The sequence below is a fragment of the Syngnathus acus genome, chromosome 5, assembly GCF_901709675.1.
Source record: "Syngnathus acus chromosome 5, fSynAcu1.2, whole genome shotgun sequence".
NCBI classification, from domain to species: Eukaryota; Metazoa; Chordata; class Actinopteri; order Syngnathiformes; family Syngnathidae; genus Syngnathus; species Syngnathus acus.
In genome coordinates, this window is record NC_051091.1 from 7,450,678 (window position 1) to 7,473,594 (window position 22,917).

The 22,917-nt window shown below is 42.6% G+C and overlaps 1 protein-coding gene across 2 annotated transcripts; it reads right to left on the reverse strand.

Annotated features, from left to right (window-relative positions):
* Positions 1 to 6,291: 6,291 nt before the first annotated feature.
* LOC119122879 (growth/differentiation factor 11-like) lies at positions 6,292 to 22,704 on the reverse strand. Of its 2 annotated transcripts, none has more exons than XM_037251520.1 (3): positions 20,816 to 22,704; positions 10,536 to 10,909; positions 6,292 to 9,143 (listed from the first exon to the last, which is right to left on the reverse strand). In XM_037251520.1, the coding sequence occupies exons 1-3, from the start codon at positions 21,228 to 21,230 to the stop codon at positions 8,763 to 8,765; spliced, it is 1,170 nt and encodes a 389-aa protein (XP_037107415.1). In that variant the 5' UTR covers positions 21,231 to 22,704; the 3' UTR covers positions 6,292 to 8,762. The 2 variants fall into 2 exon arrangements, with proteins under 2 accessions (XP_037107415.1, XP_037107416.1); XM_037251521.1 differs by having other exon boundaries at positions 6,292 to 9,140; positions 20,816 to 22,696.
* Positions 22,705 to 22,917: the final 213 nt, after the last annotated feature.

Below are 22,917 nucleotides of genomic sequence, written 5' to 3' on the forward strand. Positions count from 1 at the left end.
TTCTCCAATATGCAACAAATAAAACTTCATTCATTCAGCCTGTAATGAAATTTTGATTGACAATGTGCTATGATGTAATGTCTTGTATAATTTAAAAAAAATAATATCTCAGTTGGCCTGATAATTGCACTTTTATTAAAGATTTGCCTCATATGTTTCATATTCTAATCTGAAGACTAAAGTAATTGATGCAAATGTACAATTCTTGCATTGGTGGCAGAGCAATTAAAGAGCAAAAGACAGATCAGGAATGGTTCATAGTATTTTATTTATTTTTTTTTCAACTGTGGCGCAGTTATCAATTGGTCCCTTCAGAGCGGGTGTATTTGAGATTTTTGTAGTCCTTGCTCATTTCTCCCATCATATTGTCCCCGGTCAAAGCTAATTAAGTTTGACAGCACCGAGAAGGCTTTGGTGGATGCGGACATTGTTCTAGCGGGGAAACTGTCATTACGACGCCCTCCTCGTGACAGAATGGACTGGGGAGAAATTAACTCCGAGGTCCAGCTTGCAGCTATTGTGCTCTGGCCCGGGAAGAGTGAGGGCTGGAGGACAGGCCGCATCTTATAAGAGGCGGCTGCGCAGGCCGGAGAAGGCCTCATTGTTCTACAGGCAGTTTCAGTTAAGAAGGCACAGAGAATGAATGACCTCCTTCTAGGATCCCCGCTCCACTTTGCAGTATTCCGCTTTCTTGTGTCAAGGTGATGTGTGGATATACACATCATGCCACATTGTTTGCTTTGACGTGGTTCTTCCTCATGCTCAGCTGTACCTTTTCCTTTAAAACCCTTTAATGATTTCTTCCTCTGCATTCTTGCCGCTCTGTCAGTGGAACACTGCATTCCTCTTGCCGAATAAGTGCTGTCTCACTCCAATTGAGCAGAGTCAATGTGAATGCCAGTGAATGGAGCAGGCTCAATGGGGGAAAATAAACAATTGCGTCGGTCCATGGGTGCAGCGGGGGAGAGCGGATGAGATGAAGGGAGAAAGGCCTCCCTAACGTGCTAAGATTCCCAGGGATACTTGCTCTTTGCTCCCTTTAAAGGAGGATCTCGTAAACGTCTTCAACAGAGAATGATTTCTTTTTTCTTTCTCTCGCTTTTTTATTAGTGGACAGAAAGGGTGGTCAGCATCAGGGCGGTTGTTTGACATGGAGGGGTGGGGGGGGGCATACACACGTGCGCTCGCACGCACACACTCACACGCACAATTTGTTCCTCACTTGTCGTGTGCAACGTTTCAGAAAAATAGTCCATTGTCTGGGTGTTAAAGGTTCTTGTTGTTGCTGTTTAACCACAGCCAAAGTTCCTCCTCCACAATGACGTGCAAAGACAGCGTCAACCACTCTGTGACACTTCAAGAGGGTCTTTTGACTAAAAAACAACAAAACCTTTTTGCTAAAGAGGGATTCCTTGATTCTGGTTCATCACTCTCACACATGCACACTAGCAAATCAAAGTCATCCAACAAGATGCAAAAAATATATATATTAAATGGCAAAAAAGACCTAGACAACTTCAAAAATCGATTTGATGCTGCGTGGAGGTTTTGTTATAGCAATATCCAGCAAAAAAGAAAATATGATTTTTTTTAAAATACTATGTTGAGAGTTGATCACAAACGTCCAAGAAAAAATTGCCACTTAAAAGCCATTTCTGTTAAATATATATCAAATGTTTTGTTTTCTGCAGAGTGAATGTTATCATTCCATCTCACAGCATTTGATAAACACTCGACTCAGGGAGGAGTCATGTTTCATTTGAAGCCAACTGCCCTTGAGAGCCAAATGAGGAGCTTTGACACAAGCCAGAAGAGGCCTGCTGGTCAGTGCCAACATGGGGTTTGTGTTTGTCAGCCTTTTTGACACTCAAATGAGGGGATCAGAAACTGCCTGTTGATGTAACACGGAGGGCGAACGGTGGCGGGCATGTCAAAGATGTAAAAAAAAAGAAAAAAATCTGCTAGACTAAAAAAAAAAACCTTTGTCTAATTACTTTAAGACATATTATTATTATTATCTTATTTTATACATGATTAACTAGCTACAACAATTTGATTCGACTCAATTTAGTAGGAATCTGATTCAATTCGATACGGGTCAGATTAAGAGTGTAAATGTGGCATAGCCTTCAAAGAGACTCTATACATATATATTAGGGAGGGTGCATCTTTCCAAAAAATGTGAGTCCATAACCTGATATATTTTAAAATGGAACCATTTGTGAATTATTTTAAATCAAAATTAAATGTCCCAATTAAATCCAGTTCTTGTTCCACCACTACTTCAGGTTTTCCATTCCGATCCCTACTGATGAGTGCACAAATTCCCAATTTTTTTCTAGTTACGAGCTGTCACCCGGTCGATGTTTACGAGTCTCATAAGCATGAATCAGGTCCGGACACGCCGCTGCGAGATGGTGGTGGCAATGAACGCCTCAACATCTGCCAAGCATCACATCATTTGAGAATGTACTTGTACGGTGGCTCTCCTGGTAGGTGGTCTACCTAAGCGCTTGGTTTAGAATGAGGATCTGAGCTAGGCTATCTTGTGCTTATCATCAGTTTTACGGTCAGACCTGTTCACATCGGGAGTCGTTTTAGGTCAGATGACAAGCTCACAAAACACCAGGGGGATCGAGTTCATCACTCAGAGAAGCATCAGGAGCGAAGGGGGTGGGACAGCTCAAGGACGCCGGTACAGGAGGCAATCGGTGACACGATGAGGACATGCCATAAAACGGTGTGTGCCAGAGCAGGATTCTAATATTTGTTGATTCTTGCATTAAGAAAAAAGAGGTCCAGAGGTAGACTTGATGAATGTTTTGATGGTGGCGTTTTGATAGGGGTAATTTTGACCTGACAGGGCCCAGGCTCTCTCATGAATCAAAATGTGTCAGCCAGGCGCTGGAGATGGAGGGTCGCTCATTGTGGCTCTGACACCCAAGTGAGGGGCCGAGGCTGCTGGGGGTCAAGTGTGACACCTCATTAGGACGGTGTTGATTTAGTGCGGCCACAGCGCAACAGACCTCCTCCCATGGGGTATACCGAGAGGCGTTTGAGGGAGGGGGGTGGGGAGCGGCGAGCACCGGACAGAGAATGGGAGCCTATACTCCTCCTCAACGGGTAAGGCCGTCATGTGACAGCTTGCAAATCATGCACCTACGCCACACACCCTGCCCAGCCCCCTACGCTCCCTGGACGTTATGACCATTTCTTTCATTACAAATAGCACAAATATTTTCCCTTGAATTTGTTTTTCATGCTACAAGGACCCACACCTGGTCAGCTTCCCCCCCCCGCTCAGCCACCACCACCCAAAATGAGCCCGCAAGAGCCCCTGACCTGACAGCATAATTCCGACCTTTCACCTTTGATCTTTCGATTTGAAATTGTTTTCTACAACGTCAAGATGATTTCTGACAAGCCGCAGTTGTTCTCGCTGGGCTGAAGCCTAAACTGGAGTGTTTGATTAATGTCAAGTCTTGTTTATTTCTATAGCATATTCGAAACAACCACAGTGGGCAAATGCCCCGAATGCAATCGTCCGATTTGTTTAATGCAAAAAAAGATAAAATTGTTCAACATATTATAAATTTGATAAAAATCAAATAACACAATAATAGCAAGCATATTTCAGCCTAGAAATAAATTTGTAATTGTTACTGTATAAACTAACAAACAATATACAGTATTTTTTATGTCAGTTAGTTGATTGCGCATAATTATAACCAAAGTCTAATCATATGCAGGGAGCAATCAAAAACAGCTCTAAAATGATGTAAACACAATGTCAATTATAGCAATCAAGCATCTCTATTCTTTGAGAGCAGGCTATTTATGCAATGTTCATTTTTAATTAAAGCACAAAATGGTAGCGTATCTTCGTTTACCAAATAATCAATTGTTTTTAATGTCTACACTGACTAGGTGACAACCCAAAGGCCTCGAGGGACCTTTTTTTCATGAACCCATCATGCATACCTAAATCTAAAATGATGGAAAGCACTGAGAATACATTAATAATAAATGAATTGTGATCCAAAGAAATGCTCGTTTACCATTCTTGTCGTAATGAGATATCGCTTACTATTTGCATTTTCAAACGATTGGACCAATGCACAAATAAAAATGACGATAGGCACATAATACACACCAAAATGCAAAATGTATTATTTTTTTAAAATAAAGTAATAACATTTTTAAAGTAATCAGATATCGTATTTGACACGTTAATTAATAAATCTCACCGAGACCAGATGATTTATGAACGCTCACAGTCCGCTTTTGTTGCCTTTGAGATTTTACTCATTAGTCTGAATAATAACTGTCACTAATTCAAGCTGTTCTCCGTTGGCTTTTTGAATAGAGCGAGAGGGAGAAAGAGGCAGAAAAAGAGAGGAGGAGAGGCCTGAGAGATTAACTCCAGTGAGCTCACTCTGAGAGGCCCAGGAACGGCGGAATATTGTTCTAGTGCTGGGGAGATGGGGGGATGGAAAGTGGGTGTGCGGGTGGGAAGGGGGTGGCGAAAGGGTGGGGCGAGAGAATCCCTATGCAGCCAGAGAAATGAACTTGATGATCTCAGCGGGGGGAGGGGGGCGAGGAGAGGATCGCCATTGCTTGCTCCTGACAATCAAAATTAGATTGGCCAGCGCTGTGTCAACACAAGACTCAGTTAAGGCATGACATGGGGAGCAAGGGAGGGACGGAGGGAGGGCGACTTGCCCAAGCCGCCCCCTCCACCGAGGGTGCTTGAGAAATGTGCCATGTGAACTATGGAGACCCCACAGTGCCTTTCACTGACTGCTTGGGACTCAAAGAAATCCACAAGGGCTTTTTTTTAAATGTCCGTCACTGTAAGTGACCACGTTCTGTGTTTTGGCAACACCTTTCATTTGAAGCTCAAATGATGAATTGTTGGGTTACTGTATGAGGCGAGCACATTATTTGCAATGAATCGAGCACGGGCCCCTTACCTAATAGGGACATAATCAATTAATTAATTATAACATTTAATTGGCCCTGAATCTCACTCTGGACGCTTGAATGGGAACAGTTTGTAATGGGCAAGCTATGTATAATAAATCAAACTTTAAAAAAAGAAATGTAAACACTAGGAAAATCCTTTTTAGAAAGTCAGTCAGTTGCTTTTGAATAAAGGCTTGGTTGATTGAAAAATATGAATTATAAGTGAGGCTGCCTCAGGGCTCAACCTTTCCTACTTCACTAGTTGATTTTATTGTCATGTCAGATTCTTCCGTCCAATCCCGCGCGTGTGATCTTTGGTGAGCGGTTCCTCTTGTGTCGACACACACCAATTGGCGAGCCAGACAAAAAGGTGTTACTGATGACTGTGTCCAGCAATTGACGCTATTCACTCCTTGCCCCCAATTCACCTTCTTTCTCAACTTTATGGCTAATTGCCAAAAAGCTCCTCCCAACCCCCCAGCAGCCTTTCAGGAGGATTTTGCGAGATGTTCAATATTCCTGTTGGACTGTACCATTTCAAATGAGCCTTTCTAACACCGTTTATTTAAACCCTTTGAAACTCTAACTCTAATTTCAAAGTCCGCTTTATTGTCAATTTCTTCACATGCCAAGACACACAAAGAAATCGAAATTACGTTCCCACTATTCCACAATTTGAAACTCTACTTCGAAATGAGCTCATCATGTTAATGGTCTTGAGGCTTTTACGTGCAGCCTTGGACCCTTATGACATCACATCCAACTTGTACGAGTCATCTTTATGTGAGCAAAACAATAAAAGCATCAATCAATGTCCTCCCTTGTCCATTTAGGGCGACTAAGAGCGATGATCTGCGCAGCAGGTTGATGAACTGGAGAGGCAGGGGACTGTGAATGTTTGTTTATGTCGAGTAAGGATTTGTCAAAAGGTTTATGTCATTGCTGGCATCGGTCTCTCTGAGCTTGTACTGGGTGGTCTTTGTCCGTTTGCATCCGTAAAGGGCTTCGCTCTCACTCTCATTCTTATTGATTCTCTAAATTAGGTTGATGAGAGGCCCTCCTATCAGGTGGCATATTAATTGGGCCAGGCTGGATCTTATATGAAATCCAAATAATGGCAACTCCAACCCCAACACTGAACCTTTGTCCTCCGAACACTTTCTTTCACCAATTAGCCTCACGCTGGATGCGTCGCTTGCCACCTCCGCTGCCCGCTACCCCTTTCACGGATTTACCGCGCCACCAGTAGCGTGTGCGTACATCATCAGTCTGTTTCCTGGCGAACCCGTCCAAAAAATAACACCAATGAGTAAACCACCAATCTCATAAGCTAAATAAATGATTTATTGTACAAAAGAAAAATGATAATAAACAACAAAGACAAAAAATAACAATTGAACAGTTATTCATATGCACAACCATTAATCTACAACCTTGGGGTGATTTATTTAAAACTACACAAAGTATGGAGCAATGAAAAAACACTAGAAGCGGTGAACCTGTCCAAAACGTCATAAATGTCAACATTCGGGTTGTTATTTACATAGAGGCTTTTTTTTTTTTAACTCTCATATATTTCTATGAAAACACTTGCACACATACCAGTATACAAAGACTACATTTCAAAATGGCTTTCGCAATAGTCAAGCCATGGCGGGCACAGCTAATTCCATCTTCGGATATCACACGTGAGCATCAGTCATTCTGTCAAGAAGTCCATCCCAGCCTGAGAGTACGGGGACCCTGTGGTTTTCTTCTTCTCTTTTTTGGGGGTCGTGAGGGTTCATTTGCACATTTTAATCCATTTTTAAAAGCTTGTTTTTTTTTCTTTTTTTAGAACGCTAAAGTGAGGTAGACAGACTTTGTAATTAATATTAATAAATATAGACAATTAACCAGTTGAATCTTTTCCAACCACTGCCCCTAACAGCATTTTCCTCCCTTTGAAAAGTTCTAGCATAATTCCTGCGATAACAACACAAGTTACAGCACAAGACATGTCGTCCTCTACTTTGGCTAACGATCCCTGGATACTCCTCCCATTCTTACATGGGCGCTTTCCTTTAAAACACACACAAAGGCAAATCGGACTCTAAAGTCTCGCTAACTTTGTAATAAAGTAGATGGGCGGGCCATTTCCAGTTAAAGCATTCTGTATTCATCGACGCAGACTGTCATTACACCACGTTGATGACTTGGTTCGGAAAAAGGAGGCCTTTCAGGCCGCTGGCACGGGACAGGACGTCAGGGTCCAAATTGGATTTACATTCAAAATGGATTGAATGCATATGGAGTGGACAGGCCCCCGCTTCAGACAAAAAGCCAGGACGAGTGTGGCGGCATCAAACGAGTGATAACCTTGCTAGTTCCTCAGCAGAAGCTTGACTAGTTTCTTTGAGGCTCCATTGTCCAAGCTCGCTTGTGCTTGGTCAAAAACACAAAATAACACTTTACCTCCTCATGCCATAGTGCAAAATTTATTGTTGGTAAGGTAGAGTGCCCCCCCCAAAAAGGTTTTCGTACGCCTTTTTCTTTTTAATATATACATATATCATTTATATATAATAATGTCAGAAGGCTCTTCCTTTATCCAACAGCATAGTGCTTTCGTTTACAACAAATGGATATCTCTGCTAGGATATCCAGGAGACAAAGACACACTTTGAGCATACTGTACTAAGCTCTACTGTATTTAAGCACTAACAATAGTAATTCTTCACGATGAGAATGAGCTGGGTGGGGGGATGGGGAGGGATGCAGTTTTCTAAATGGCGGTTAGTGGCTTGATTGGATCTAATTTTGCTAATGTTCAGTGAATCAGCTTGGACATTTTTGTTTATTTACACCAGGCTAGATTTTCCGCACGCTCCAGCTCCTGATGTACAGTAAAGCGTCAAATGATTCATACCTCAGCCAAATGTTGACTTCAAGTGCAATGTTGTTTCGCTGAATGGTTATCGTTTAGCTCCCATAACAGCAAGGATGCGAATAATTTAAAAGCAACTAAGAATGTTTAGAATATAAACCTATGTAGCTAAACAACAGCCATTCATCAAATGCAAATTGACCAACTCAAGACTTGACCCAGATATGAATCATTTTAGCCTTAACTGTTTATCGGAAGTCGCCGCTTTAGCAGAGCGAGCCATACTTTCCACTCACGCTCTTGCTTTTTGGAGTTTTTACAAGACTCCAAATAAAACACATCAAAGCAGCAGTGAAAAGGGTTTGTAGATACGCGAGAATGTCACACTAAGGTGTTATAGATTAAGGGTTTGCTTTTGGATCTCTTCAAAACGTTACATTTCTGGACATCTGTAAACAGCAATGAACCGAATTTGTAGGTGTGGATTCCGGTTGAGGTGTCTGCCCCCCCCCCCCCTTTTTTTGTAGATCACTCATGAAGAAAGAGTGCTGTGAACTAAAATGTCTCGAAACTAAAAATGTCTCCTGTCATCTTCATCCACCAACATGGATGGACATTTCACAAAGATGCCATTAAAAACACAACAACGGAAATCAAACATGTTCTTATTCTTTGTAGCCGCACCTCACATTCACTTCATGTACTGTATTTCCATCACTCGGTCCCTTTTTTGATTCCTATTTCACACAGAACTTTCTACAAGTTAGAATCATTTGAATTTGACGAAATGGAACCCTTTGGTTTTTTTTTTTAATCTTTTTTTTTCAATCTGGTGCCAAGGAATGGGTTCTGGTGCCAGGGGAGAGCTCCATTTGCATTTAAGGTGGTTTGATGGAATGGTGAACGTGCACAAGCGCGTCATCCCCTCAGCCTAAGAGCAGCCACATCGATCCACTACCATCCCGGGAATCTTGCCATGGATAATCTGCTGCTTATCGTTGAAGTAGAGCATGTTAATGGGCGACATCTTGGTGGGGGTGCAGCAGGGCCCCGCCGAGCCGCGGGGGTTGGCGTGCTGCACCAAGTGAGTGTGCGGGTACTTTTGCATGAACATGTACTCGCACTGGCCCGAGCAATAATTGGCTTTGTAGCGCTTGGGCGCGATGATCCAGTCCCAGCCGAAGGCCTCGAAGTCCACCGTCAGAGGGTAACGACAGCAACGGGACTCGGTGGAGTGCTCGTCGCAGTCCAGGCCCAGGTTTCTTCGAGAGCGTTTGGTCGTCTCCAGAACCTTCACTTCCAGGAACGGCTGCTGGAAACAGGGGGAGGAGTGAGAGAAAGGGGTGGTTATAAAGGGGGTGAAAAGTGAATCAACTGATGATGAATGGTGAAAAGAAAATTAGCGCTAGCAGCTATTGAATATTTTTGGTGTTTGGATATCTTACTGAAAATTGACTGTTCAAATAAAACAGGGTTAAAAAAAAACACATCTATGAACACAAAAGTGAAAATAACACATTTCACTTAAAGTATTTTGATTGTTCAATATTAATTCATTTTAAAAATTCACTGTTAATTTTCGTAAAAAAAAAAATTGCTCAGCACAAAAAACATGACTTTAAATAATTCTTTGGTTTGCTCATCTTCTGACATTAATCTTGCGATATCTCATAAGGTACGCTTGCATGACATTGACATCACCCACTGCCCCCTTTTTATAATTCCAATTGTTCTCATCAATATCTAGCTTAACTGCTTACTAAAATGCTACACCAAATTGGGTGACTTTTTTGCAAAGCCTCCCCCTTTCCCTCTGTGATTCCAGCTGGACGACAATCAATTTGATGTGACGCATGAAGAAGAAGATATAAACTGAAAGGCCAATGGGGGTGAAACCACTTTTGGCCTTTCGAGTCCTTGTTGTTGAAGTAAAATCCCAGAGGATGATGGTTGGAAACGTTTTGCTTTTTTCTTTGCTTATTTGATCTTGCCTTTGTTTTGGATCTTTTCTTTTTTTACTTCAAGAATAATAATAGACACTGCTGTGTTCACTGAGGACAATGTTTTATTGCCCAAGACACCAGAGATGACCTCTGTGACAAGCACTTGGCAAATATTTGGTGGAGCCGATTCTTTGTGAAAATCATGTCCTCTCTCATCAAAGCACTAAATATTTTAAATTCACCTTTATGGACATTCTTTAGCTCATCTCTTTTGTATCTAATTATTTGCAGGCCTTATTTAGCATGACAGCGATTCATATATAATATTCAAAACAAGATTGAACATCATCCTCCGTTTTGATGTAAGATTCTAGCTACATCGACATTGACTGTTTTTTTCTGTCCACTTGGGGGCAGTAAGAACAAGTTACAATCATGACAGTCTTGTACAACAGTTCACATACGCATATAGAAATAATTAACTGTCCAAGATGATGACAAGTTATGGCTCAGCACAATCATTCAATATTGTGTTGTTCTAAACCTTTTGGGTCAATAAAAGAAATCTGATAATTTCCTAATTTTGACTGAGTGATTGATTGATTGATTGATTGATTGATTGATTGATTGATTGATTGATTCCATATGTATCATGTCAATATGACATTATGTGGCTCCTTGTATTAAATTGAGACTTGAGTATGGCATAATTTTGCTTGGAGGGGATCTCTTGTCCCTGGGACAGGTCTGAGGGTCCTTACCAGCCCCTCCTCCCCAGGTCGCAGCGAGGTAACGGCCAGGTCATTGCCGCTCTCATCAAAGGCGTTGATGTCGATTCCCCAGTTGGTGTGGGGCTGTTTGAACCAGTTCTGCAACACGTGCTTGAAGTCAATACTTTGCCAGTGTCCCACCCTGGAGTTGAGCTCGATCTTCAGCGAGCGGATGCGGATGTGGCGGCTGCCTTGCTCCGTTACGGGCTTGAGCCGCAGTATTTGCAGGTAAACGGTGGAAGTCTGCTGCAGAGGCCGTAGGTACACCCACAGCTGGGCCTTCAGAACCTTGGTAAACATGAGTTTGGGGCTGAACTTGAAGAAGCAGCAGCTCGGTTTCCCATTCACCTGCACCAGGGGCTCCGCTGTGAAAGAGAGAGCAGTCATTAATATACATAAACATGTTGTTGGTTAGTAATATAAATGTTTGGGGGCCAAATTAAAGAAAAAAGTGCAGACCATATTTGTCTCACCCCTGAGCCTGATGCTATGAGCTACTACTTTTTTCACCACAAATATCACTTTCCCACAAAATGGACTTTTTCTGCAAATGTGACATCATGAATAACAGTGACTGGTGTGCACCTGCTGCGAGGTAAGTTTTTAAAAAAAATAAAAATACTGTGACAGTAACAGCACGGTCGGTGACTTTTGCCAGTTCACACACCAACAGTTGTGTAAATAACCCAAAACCCCATCCAGTGTCATTTCTCATCATAGTTTGCATTTTAATCGATGGCAAGTCTTGCATAATGCAAGTCAACACTACAGAATGCAACAAATTCAACATTTCTGATTGAATTATTCTCTAACTTTTTAATTGTACATAAAATGACTCAGCGGACTCTCACTTGCACTCACATTTTAGTTGCCCATGCAAGGCTATGCAAACCTTTTTGTCCCTGTCAATTGAGACGAGTTCCAATTGTGATTACATGAGGCCTCCCTTTAAAAAAAAAAAAAATCCATTTGCATATTAAAACAAGAATCAGTGATGCTGGTCAATGGCCAGATGGTAACCTTAGATTCCCCTGGGTCAGTTATAATGAAATGGTCTACCCCTATAAAAAATAAAAAAAAAACTAACAAAATGTATTTTTCTTTTTTTCTCCAGCCGCTCTGCCTAGTAGCAAATCCACTTTGGCCTGGGATTAAGGTGCACGTGTCAAAGAACATGAGGTGTCATCAAATAGGCAGATTTATTCCTGTCATGATCCCCTCGTGTTTTCGGCGATTGGCACCACATGTCAAATGTGCACAGCGGCTCATTTACATAGAGCTCCATCTGATATAATGACATCCATCCATTGCATTCATACATTCATTTCCATGTAAAGTGTTCATTTATTAAGGGAAATTTATTCCGCATCTAGCAGGCATAATAATGCGCTAACAGAGTACAATAGAATATTTTAGCTGTCCATTTGGGCTTGAGCGTATTTGACGGACATAAGTGAATAAACTGCCACGTACTGTCATTTGTTTGGCAATGGACTGTTGTCAGATAAAGAAAAGATAAAATGTGCACGGACTTGTCAATCATTGCTCAATCGGAGGTTGCTCGGGTAACCTGCAAATGCTTCCTGGGTCAAAAGGTTATTTGGCACCTCAGCCTAGTTAAGAAATGGGATCAGGGGTCAAAACCGTCAGCCCCTTTACATCTCAGGGGTGCTGGGGAGGGGTGACACCTAATAGCCAGATTGAGTTTGAAGGTCAAGGTCGAGCCTATGGCAATGCTAATACGTCTTTTTTCGCAACGTGCCTTTTCAACACAATCGTTGGAAATCGGTAGCGCGTAAGTGAGCCCGGTAGGCCTCCTATTTGTTTTTGTTTTGATTAGGGTGGGGAACAAAAGCACTGAGGAGGGGAGAACACTGCCTGATTTTTTTTTTTTTTACACTTAGCAAGAGTCATAATTAAATTATGGCCACACATTGTCCATTAGAAGAGTCCAGGCCACTGTTGATTAAGGGCCAAGCCGGGGGACAGACGTAATCCTTCAGCCTGTATGTCCAGGCCGAGTCATTAGTGCACGTAAATAATACAGTGTCTCACGCTGGACAAACAATATGTTCCTTTTCGGTGGGTTGCCGAGGTCACGTTAATTAACGCGTTTGCTCATCAGCACGGAACTGCCAATGAATTATTCCGAGGTTTACTTAACGATGACGAGTTGTTGTTTTGGATCGATGGTGGCGGCAACAGTTTGCTTTTGTTCAAAGCAAAACAAGGCACCAAAGATTGCAAAGATGTATTTGCTGCTTCTGGAGTTGTTCTCCTGAAGAAGTAATCCGAGAAGCACAAGTCAATTAGTCAGGAGCTTTATTAAACACACATGCCCAACATATGAGCAACGTCACGTCAAACAATGACTTCATTGATGAATTCAATTTGTGTCTTTATAGATCTTGTAAGTGCTCTAGTAGGAGGAGAACGAGGAGGAGGAGGGGGAGGAGGAAGAGGAATGCCTCCAGCTTTATTACACAGCACATTTTGGCAGAGTGTTTCACTTGAGGAAAGCTGGCGAGTTTTGCTTGTAAAGCACAGAAAACCAGCGGGAGACCTTAAGGCCTTTGCCATTGCAAATTGAACTTCATCTGTGTTTCATTTCCCAAATTGAATGCTAGACTTTTTTTTTTTGAAACTGATTTACAACCTACAAATGGTATTTTGTAGGATCAGTGTTTGCATTCAGCAACACTCGAGAGAACACTTCACTGAAGGCAAATCAACAAATAGGGGCATTTATATAACACCTTTCTATTTCTTAAGCCGGAAACATTGGGAGTATTGTTTCATTTTGGAGCCTGAAAATGTAAACTTTTTCTAACAGGTCTCACAGCAGCACGTTTATGGTCTAAATATAAAAAAAAATCTCCCTCTTTGCCAAGTTCATAGGTGTCATAGAGGGAAACTGATTCTTCAGGATTTATTTTATGTCACCAGTCCTGCAATTTGTCTGACATAGCATTTATATACATTTATTTGGAGGCTATGGAGCAATCAGTTTGACCACATCAGAAACTGCGACCCTTGTAACAGCAAGCCGACATGCCAACCTCAGCTTTGAATAATAACGCTAACACACAAGTGCAAATAAAAATGAAAGCACAACCTTCTAAATAAAAGCAACACAAATGTGACATTTTATTTTGACATCACGAGGGCCAGTCCGAAACAGTACGTAACCCCGGGCCGTACTTTGCTAAACACTGCAAACTACTGGCCTGGCATACACATTTCTAGTCATACTACTTTGTTTAGGACCTTTTCAAACGAAAACAAAAATCACAATAACATTGTCCTTCATCCGTTTCATGTCGATCCTCAAAAACTAGAGCACTGCTTGTACTTTACATAACATCAACACGTCAAGAAAAGTATTAATAGATGCTGTGTTTTTACAAAGGAAATAGCCTTGTTTGCCTTTCCTGGCCATGTTTCATTACAACGGCAGCTTATTTCCCCGCGGTGTAATTGCAGAATATGCAGCGCATGAATTTTACTGCCCAAGTGCAGCAGGCCTTCAGGTAAGCCTATCAAGCATCTGGTTGACTCCCTGGGTACCTGTGACGCACAGTTAGCCCATACATGCAAGTACCGGTAGACGTGTAGAAAATAAGGGCTTTTATTCAGCAAGCTGTTCCTTTTAATATGAGACACAAGGCATTTTAAAAGCCACATGGACTAACATTGTGCTAGAGTTGAGCTAGTTAAAAAACATATCGCGAAGGGATGTCGAACTGCAGTTCCACAATAAAAATGGTTACAAGACTTTAAAGTTGAGATAGTATTTCATATTTTCATGACATTTAACACTAAGAAAAGCTGCCTAATGGCAACTTCTGGAATGTCACAATTGTAAGAATACAGATCCGGCCCATTCCTGGATTGTGAAGTGAGTATCAGGGAGTACGGTTTCAAAATGATTACGCATATGTAACATTTTTTTAAACACTAAAATGACTTTTACTATTCCAGCCTTTCATTTGTTAATCTTAAAGGCAGCTGTGATTATATCTATCGTCCAGGTGAAACCACACAACAAAACGGTCATCTATTGTTAATGTCCAAATGGACGGCACATCATGGTATAAATCTAGATCCGAGTTTCATTTGCATATCTATATATCTATATTTTCTTTCCTTAATGGGAAATGCAAATGTGGCATTTTGTGGCGAGTGTGTGTTTGGCAGCCGTCATGTTGAATAAATGTGACTCTAGGGTATCCCCGCGCACCTCGGCATATTAATCATCGTGACACGTTCACGGCCCTTCTAATAAGACAGGGGCCATGGTGTGTACCCCCCCCCCCCAAAACATCCCATCCCACCGCAGCCCCACTCCCTCTTTGTCTCTCGGCCAGTCCCCAGGGATGGAGGAAGGTGGTGGGGGAGGCCGAGCTTGAGCTGCGAGTGGTAGTGGGAGGGGGTGTGCGTGTGGTGGGAGTGTGAAGTTAGACCCCCTCATTCAGAAGCCCTCCCTTGGGACAACGGCAGGCACAAGACTCCTATTAGGACTGAGGACAGTAGCCCCCCAGGAGCAACAAAAGACACCTCCTAATGCTGCCTGTTCTAGCTGAGTGCACACAAACACACAGAGAAACATGGAACAACACAAAAACACACCGCAAACACCATAGCTGACTCCAAACGGAGGCAAAGCACTCCTCAACTCAGTTGGCGCTAAGTTTTTAGAGCCTTTTTTAAGATGTGCTTTCATTTGGAGGCACCGGCGCATTTCCAGCAGGGGGGATGGAGGGATGATTTTTTTTTTTTTTTTGAGGGAGGGGGTGCAGTGAACTGCAATAAGGTGGCCAGCTGGACAGCAGAAAGCACACTACTCTCTCTCACCGCCTGTGTTTGGGTGTGAAGCGTGAATGTCAGGTCACCGCTCTGTTTCCCAAACTTTTTATATGCTCGCATATACAGTAAGGAAGTGCTGTTCTTAATTTCCGTGTTTCCTTGGCTAACCAAATTATATTAAGTCAATAAAAAGCCTGTTCTGGGGAGTATTAAAAATGAGTACTTGCGAAGAATATTCCTAAATTATGAGCATTCTATTCAACTATGCCTACACTGAGAAATATGTTTTTTCCATGTCTACACTGAGAAATGTTTTTTCCAATGTAAATAAATGTTAATACCTCGTGACATTACATTTTAAATTTGCTATTCATTTTAGTCTCATGTCCAGCTAAAGGATACCCATTGAAGAAAAAAAAACACTAACTCAAAATTGGGCAAGGGAATGATTTTATGAAATCATATGTCTCTAATACTGGTTGAAGATCTTTATTACATCATATAATTCAAACTCCTTAAAACATATCTAGGCCAATCATCTCCATAAGGTTCGTAATGGAACTCGAGTTTGACGCGGTGACAGATACACCAAAAGGCTGCTCCCCTTTTGCCGCTGAAACGAAGCCAATTAAATTTTCATGGGATAAAAATGAGGTAATCTGCCGTTAATTGTGCTTCCTTCCAACACATTTGCTCCCTCCCCTCGGAGGATCCGACATTCTGCCCACACTGCATTTCCCCCGCTTAAACGCCTCTTAGTTTTAATGGATTCCACCATAAACCGATGCCTTGCCCATACGACCACACAGAGGCTGAATGCATCCATCAACAATAATCCCTCAATGATCTCCATTTTATCTTCTCACTCCTCCTACACCCCCACCCCTCCTGCCGCATCCCTACGCAAGGCTTAATTACTGTTTCAAAGTAATTATTTCCTTTATTAGTGAAACCAAACATCTGTTTCAAGCCTTTTTAAGTGTACCTATAAAAGCCTTCCATGAATTCTGTCCCTTTAGGGTAGAGCTGGGCTGCTTGTAGCTCCCCGTGGACTCACTGGCTTCATTCCTCCACTCCCTTTTGTACGCACAGCATGAGTCAAGATGCACCTAACTCCATCGCGCACTCCCAAAATGTTTTACACAGGAGCTGAGCGGCGAGCAAAACATGTCCGCTCTCCTTCTCAGCTACACGGCACCACCAAAACATATTTGGGTGTATCCTAGTATTGATATTTGGCTAAAGCGTGCGCTAAATGCTAATGCAAAATTTGCAAGTATAGCGGGAGAAAGCGGCCTAGAGGGACTAGTCCAGAGGAGCGTGGGAAGAGAGGAAGGAGGGTGGAGGGAGCGAGATTCCTGAGGTCCTGGGGAAATTTTGTCCTTGTATTAATAGACTTTGGTCCCTTTGAAATTTTATTAGCCATAAAGTTGACAGTATGTTGTGCAATTTCAACAGTCCCGCGGACCTTTCTTGACTTTTTACTTCTTTTTAAACAAAGCGGTCGTGCCCCGGCGGCTAAACAATTCAGCGGCAATCTTCCCCTTGGAGTCCCGCCATTGATGGCAAGACGAGCAAGTGTCATCGTCAAACTGAGACCTCGGCGGAATAAATAAATCTATAAAAACCTCACATAGTCACCCACTTGCCGCAAATAGCGACCGGTGAGTCGAAGCCAGAGTGTCCGGCTTCTTCTGCTCTGTCCTTTTAGCGCTCTCCCTCTTAATTTTTATGGTTCCTGCACCTTCAGGAAATGACCCTTTTATAGGGTCAACACTATAAAAGACTTGTTTTTTTTGTGGGAGTGGTTGGTGCATGTGTGTGTGGTGGGGGATAAGTGTTCAAGTTACTACCGGTTCGTCTTTGCTGCCAAAGAAAGAGACCTGATGAGGTTAATAGTCTCCTCTTCAATATATCACATAGCTGTGAACTCTGTGACCCTTTTTGTCAATAGGAGAACTTTTCTCTTGAGTGTGTGTGCGACTGTGTGTGTTTGTGCGCGCGCGTGTGCTCTAGCGTCCATGTGTGTTGACACCAGTCCAACATTGTATGTTAATGTATTTCTATGAGCGTGTATTTCTCGTACCGATGCACCTGTGGTTGCACTTCGTCTCATCGGACATGCTGGACATTTACTTGACAAGGGGAAAATTCCATCAATGTCGCGTTCCATCTAAATATGTCTTTTCTCCTAACACTGTCCAATTAAATGACATTTGTATCCTCTCAGAACTGATAAGAGTTCTTCTCCGCAAATGTGAAACACCGCATCAAACTTTTTGTCAAAATTTGCTTTCCTAGCACAATTCTCGCTCAAACAATTTTTTCAGGTGTGTTCCAAAATATTCAATGTTGGGGCATGGGTACAATTCTTATTGTTCTAACTCGAAGCACCACCACCACAATGCATTAGAAATAAAACAAATAACTGCAGACTTTCACATTTTGAGTGTCTCTACATCCAAGTCAGATCAACCGTGGAGGATAATATCTGCTCATATTCTATCCAAATGCTTCAGAATGAAGTGAATTGCACTTCACAGTGCAGATGTGCAATGACGCAAAGCATACTGCAAAATCAAGCAACATGTTTGTTTTTTTCATTCAAAGAATTGGAACATTATGCAATGGCCAAGTCAATCACCTGAACTGAGTTTGTTTGTTTTTGTTATTCAAAGAATTGGAACATTATGCAATGACAAAGTCAATCACCTGACCTCAATCGCATGTATTTCACAAAATGCCACAAGAACAAGCAGGACTCGAGTTAGAGGCCTGGTAGAGCATCACCTAAAACGAAATCCAGTGTCTGGTAATGTTTACGCATTCCAGACTTCAGCCTGTAATTGACTGCAAAGGATTTGCAACCATGTGCTGAAAAGTGAAACTTTGATTTATGATTGTTTATTTGTCCCATGACTTTTGTAGGAGGCCTAATATAATTCCTACACCGTTCCCCTGATTTGGATGAAAAGGCCGGCAAGCTGAATGTCTTCACCTTATTTGATTCATTTCAAATCCATTGCGGTGGTACATAAATAGTAGAACGTTTTTTCAAAGTGTGGCAAACTATTGCTACACCGATGATAAGCCTAAATGTCAAAAAACAGACCAACGGGACCAAATCACTCCCCGAATAAAAACCTCCAAAAAATAATTCATACTAATAAAGCCCGTGAGCGCTTTGAACTGCTTTACGCGTCATGGTTAAGTCACGGAATGTAAGCCCGCCAGAACATACTGTATGGAGGTGGATGTTTTAAGTACATTAAGTGCCGCTGCGTGATATAAATAGCTGTACTGTTCCATGAAATTTCATAGTAGTTATCCACTCGGTCGCATGGACCCGGTAAACCCCCACTGCGGCACCCACACGTACCTTGAGTGAATACTAAGAAGCAACTGTGGCACAGGTCCATTTCAGTATGTACTGTGTGAACCCACACGGCCATCAAAGGCAGCCAGCGTGAAAGGGTGATTGGGTTTGACGTGCGCACACAACAGTAGAGTGTTTGAAATCCTTCTTCTATCAGAGAAAGACAGAAAAGGAAGGCACTTCTAATCCCGTGGGACCCCGCCAAGACGCCACAGGCGGAAAAAAGATGCACTCCTTTTAACTCTTCCGTGGGTACCGGAGAGGAGGAGGGATGATAGAGGAGGTAAGGTGGGGGGTGGCAGGTGGTATGAGGGGGAGAAGCAGCAGATGATGAAAACTGTAGCTGATGTGAAGCGGAAGTGCTGAGACATGACAGATAGAGCACAGACGTCACACGCATACGAGAAGATCTATGAAGATTATTTATGTCTTGAGAAGGTGGCCTAAAACCATCTCGTTTTGGTAGAAAGGTATTTGGACGCACATTTCACGCTGTGATACAATTCCAAAATTGTAAGCACTGGCGGGAAAACACAATACAGCTGTTTTTTTTTTTTTAACATGCAACAACTCAGAATTGAAGTTTCTAATCATGCGCTAAGATCAATTGGGTAGGATAAAATTCATTTCGGAGTGCATGGGTGGCGTTTGTGCCTCTAGCTACCATGGACAGAAATATTAGGGGGATTTATAGGAGAAAGGTGTGTGGCCAACATTATAAAGATGTTGATTTTTAAGATGCCACTTGAAAATAATGCCAGCTGACTCTGAAACTCATCAGAAAGTAAATTAAATCTTGTGATACTGTGATGCGGATGACATCCTCTGGATCCGCACAGAAATGCTGGAGACCGAATTTCAGTGACTTTGCCATGCAATGTAATTTTTTATTGGCTGTTATGTATGGAGCCGCCAATGTGGAGAAAACATTTTTGACTGGCAATTATTATTATTTTTTTTTGCAAAATGAACAATTTCTGTTAATCCCACGAGCCTCGTGAGGAAAGGATAGGTCAAATTAAAATCAGAGAAAAAGGGTATATTAAATGACATTTGGAACACATGAGCCCCACTAGGCCATCTTTGTTCAGCGGCTTGTGCAAGCTGATTATTTGGGGCGTGTTTTATCCGCCTTGTGCAGAATATATTACGTGTGTAAATGTTGTTGAACCCCACGATCCTGCAGGAAAAGGTCACACACTCCCCTCGACCCCGAGTGCTTCTCTGTCTTTGTGTACCCGCGGTGGAAAAAACGAGCTGTGCCTATAAACTTCGCATTTAAAAAGGCAAGTGCGGCCGAGGAGGGTGGGTGGGGGTGGGGCTGCATGAGGGGAACAATGGCAGCTTTTTGGACACACTTTTTCTCACTGTGATGAACAGCAGGGAGACCGGTAGAGGCTCCTATAAAAGAGCGATAGAGCACAGCTGCCAGGGTTCAACAGTAATTTTATCAAATGTCTCCTAGGGGGCTCCATGCGGTTTATCATTGGGTTCATGGCAAACGAGAAGAGAGCCAGCAAATTGTTCGTCCGCTCGCTTTGTCGTCATAACTCCCCGCATTTAGAGTCGCGTAATCATTAATAATGCACTTGACATTCGGGCTGCTTTGTCATGCGTTCGCACACATAAACGAGGTGAAACAAGAGGGAAGCTTTCCACACGCTGACAGCAGCAGGAGGTGGACTCAAGAGAGCAGCTGCGTGCTCCAAACGCACGCACGCGCGCGCACGCCAGGTGGACCATCATCGTCACCATCGTCCTCATCATCATTATTAGCAAAGTGATTGTTTGCACCGCGGAAACAAAAAAGTCCATCGGGCCATGTTGAAGCTGCCTTCTGCTTCATAGAGACAAGGGTCGTCAGGCTGGCTGAATATTGATTTATCAGCTTCACGCGTAATCCCTCTTTGACAGCTGCCACCAACAGCTGATTGAGCCAATTAGCCAAGGTTTTTCTGAATGCAGCAAAAAAAAGTGTCACTCGGTGTCTAACGCGAATGAGGCACATGAAACTCAAAGTCTGCACCATTGCGTAATTACGCACGGTGCAACGCGTGTCGGAAGTCGTGAAGTAAAAAGTATTACTCACGCTCAGAAGCCATGGTGATGACGGACTCCGTGGTGGCGTGGTACTCATCCTCCTCCATAAACTCATCCTGGGAAGACGCGTCTCCCTGGAAGTCATGATGGTCCAGGAGCTGCTGGAGCGGGGGCGCCTTAGGCAGCAGTTGGTTGACCACCTCCCGGCTGATGTTGGGCGCCTGCTTCAGACGCAGCTTGCTCAAGATCTGCGACTTGATGGTCTCCAGCCTCAGCACTTTACTTTGTTCCCTCCAAACGCAGGCGGAGCACTCGTGGGAACCGGCGTCCTCGTCCAGGAGTGACAGGCCGGCATCCGTGGGCGTCTCGCTGGCGGGAGGCAGCAGCAGATTGGGCTCATCGCTCCCCGACTGTCCCAGGGAAATGAGCACCATCAAGCACAATAAGAAGTTATACCTCGACATGACGATGCGTGGACACCAGGCAATGCAACTTTTTTTTTTGCTTGTTTCCTTTTTGTTGTTTAACTCACGTTACCGGTTAAATCCCCTCTCTTGGCAGTGCGTCGCTCCTGTCTTTATCCTACCAGAGCGGCATCTAATCCAACACCGAGAAGTAGTCTTTTTGCAGTCGGGGGGCGGGTGGGTGGGGGCCTTGCGTTCCAGTGGGTCTTTATTGCAAGTTGACCAAATTTCTATCAGATGAATGCATAGCCCGATCACGTGTAGTATGATGGTTGCTTTTGGCGTCGTCTGTACTATAGTTTCAGTCCATGGAGGTGTGTGAGTGTGCAGAAGTGTCACTGGAAAATGTGCAAGTGCGGTCAAAAAGGGTGCTCTTTATATATCTCAGCTGCCCGCTGTCGTCATCCGTCTCCATTGGCTAAGATGGCAACAAAAGGCTTTTAGGTCTGTCACCAAGTCAAGAGGGACAGAGCGAAGGGAGGGTGTAAGGTCTCTTATTAGACAAAATTGTTATGTATAATTATGTTATTTTTAACAGTCTATGGCACAAAAATATTTTTGGGATTGTTTTATCACGTGTTGCAGTTAGTCTCTCTCCGTGTTCCTCCAAACAAATTAATATAACCAAATCATTGAATGTAATTATCTATACTCATCTCAAGTTTTCCCTCCCTGTAGCCCAATCAGTTGCATAAGTTTTCAAATGGCGTGTCGAAATGACGCTGATTGAGTTAACAGTATGTTCACTCACAAAAACAAAACAAATGGTTAATACAGTCATTTTATAAGTCAACAACTATCTTAAGACTTAACTTTTGAATTACCTCAAATGCTCATTTATTTGACTCATTTGTTCTCCTATTAAGTCTCAAACCTTTGACCCTAAAACACCAATACGTGTATAAAATGTCAGGGTTTGCTTTGAATGCACTGTTCTGTAGCATACTAAAAGTTGTTATAGCTCAGGAAGATGCTGCGAATGTACAGTGCGGGCAAATTTTGACCCACCAGTGACATCTGCTGGGGGAATAAAGAAAGACTCGTAAACCAATGAGTCGTTTTTTCCTTTGATACAATTTGTGACGTGACATTGCATTCAATTGCCTTTATGTACGACTATAAAGGGGACTTGCAGAATCATGATATTTTATGATACGACGTCACCTATGTGACTCAATTGCTTCACAAATAGCAAAACGCCACTACCTTTGCACATTTCCTTTGGAATTGAAGACAACTTTTACAATTAATGAAATATAAATAATTAGGATGAACCCAAGGGTGACGTCACGGTGTGTAGCTGTGCACTTACTGTAGCAGGTATCAGGTAGAAAGAAGAACATGCTTCGACCCAAGGTGCCAGACCAGCAGTTTGCTGAAAGACAAGTAAGTAAAAAAAACAACAGCAGCAACAACAATTCTCCCTAAGGATTTATGATCGATTAAAAGTAAAAAAAAAAAAAAAAAGGAGAAATTCAAGTGGAGCAATTGCACTCTCAGCTGTCATTTATTTCCCTTTTTTATTTTTAAAATCCTTTAACACTGATCTTTTTGTGTGCCACTTCACCCTCTTACACAAAGTGGCAAATATTCACATTAACCCACCCATAATTTTATTCTGCGCATCCTCATTATCCTCATTGACCCTGGACTGGTCACCATTCGCAGGACCCACACAAACAAACAA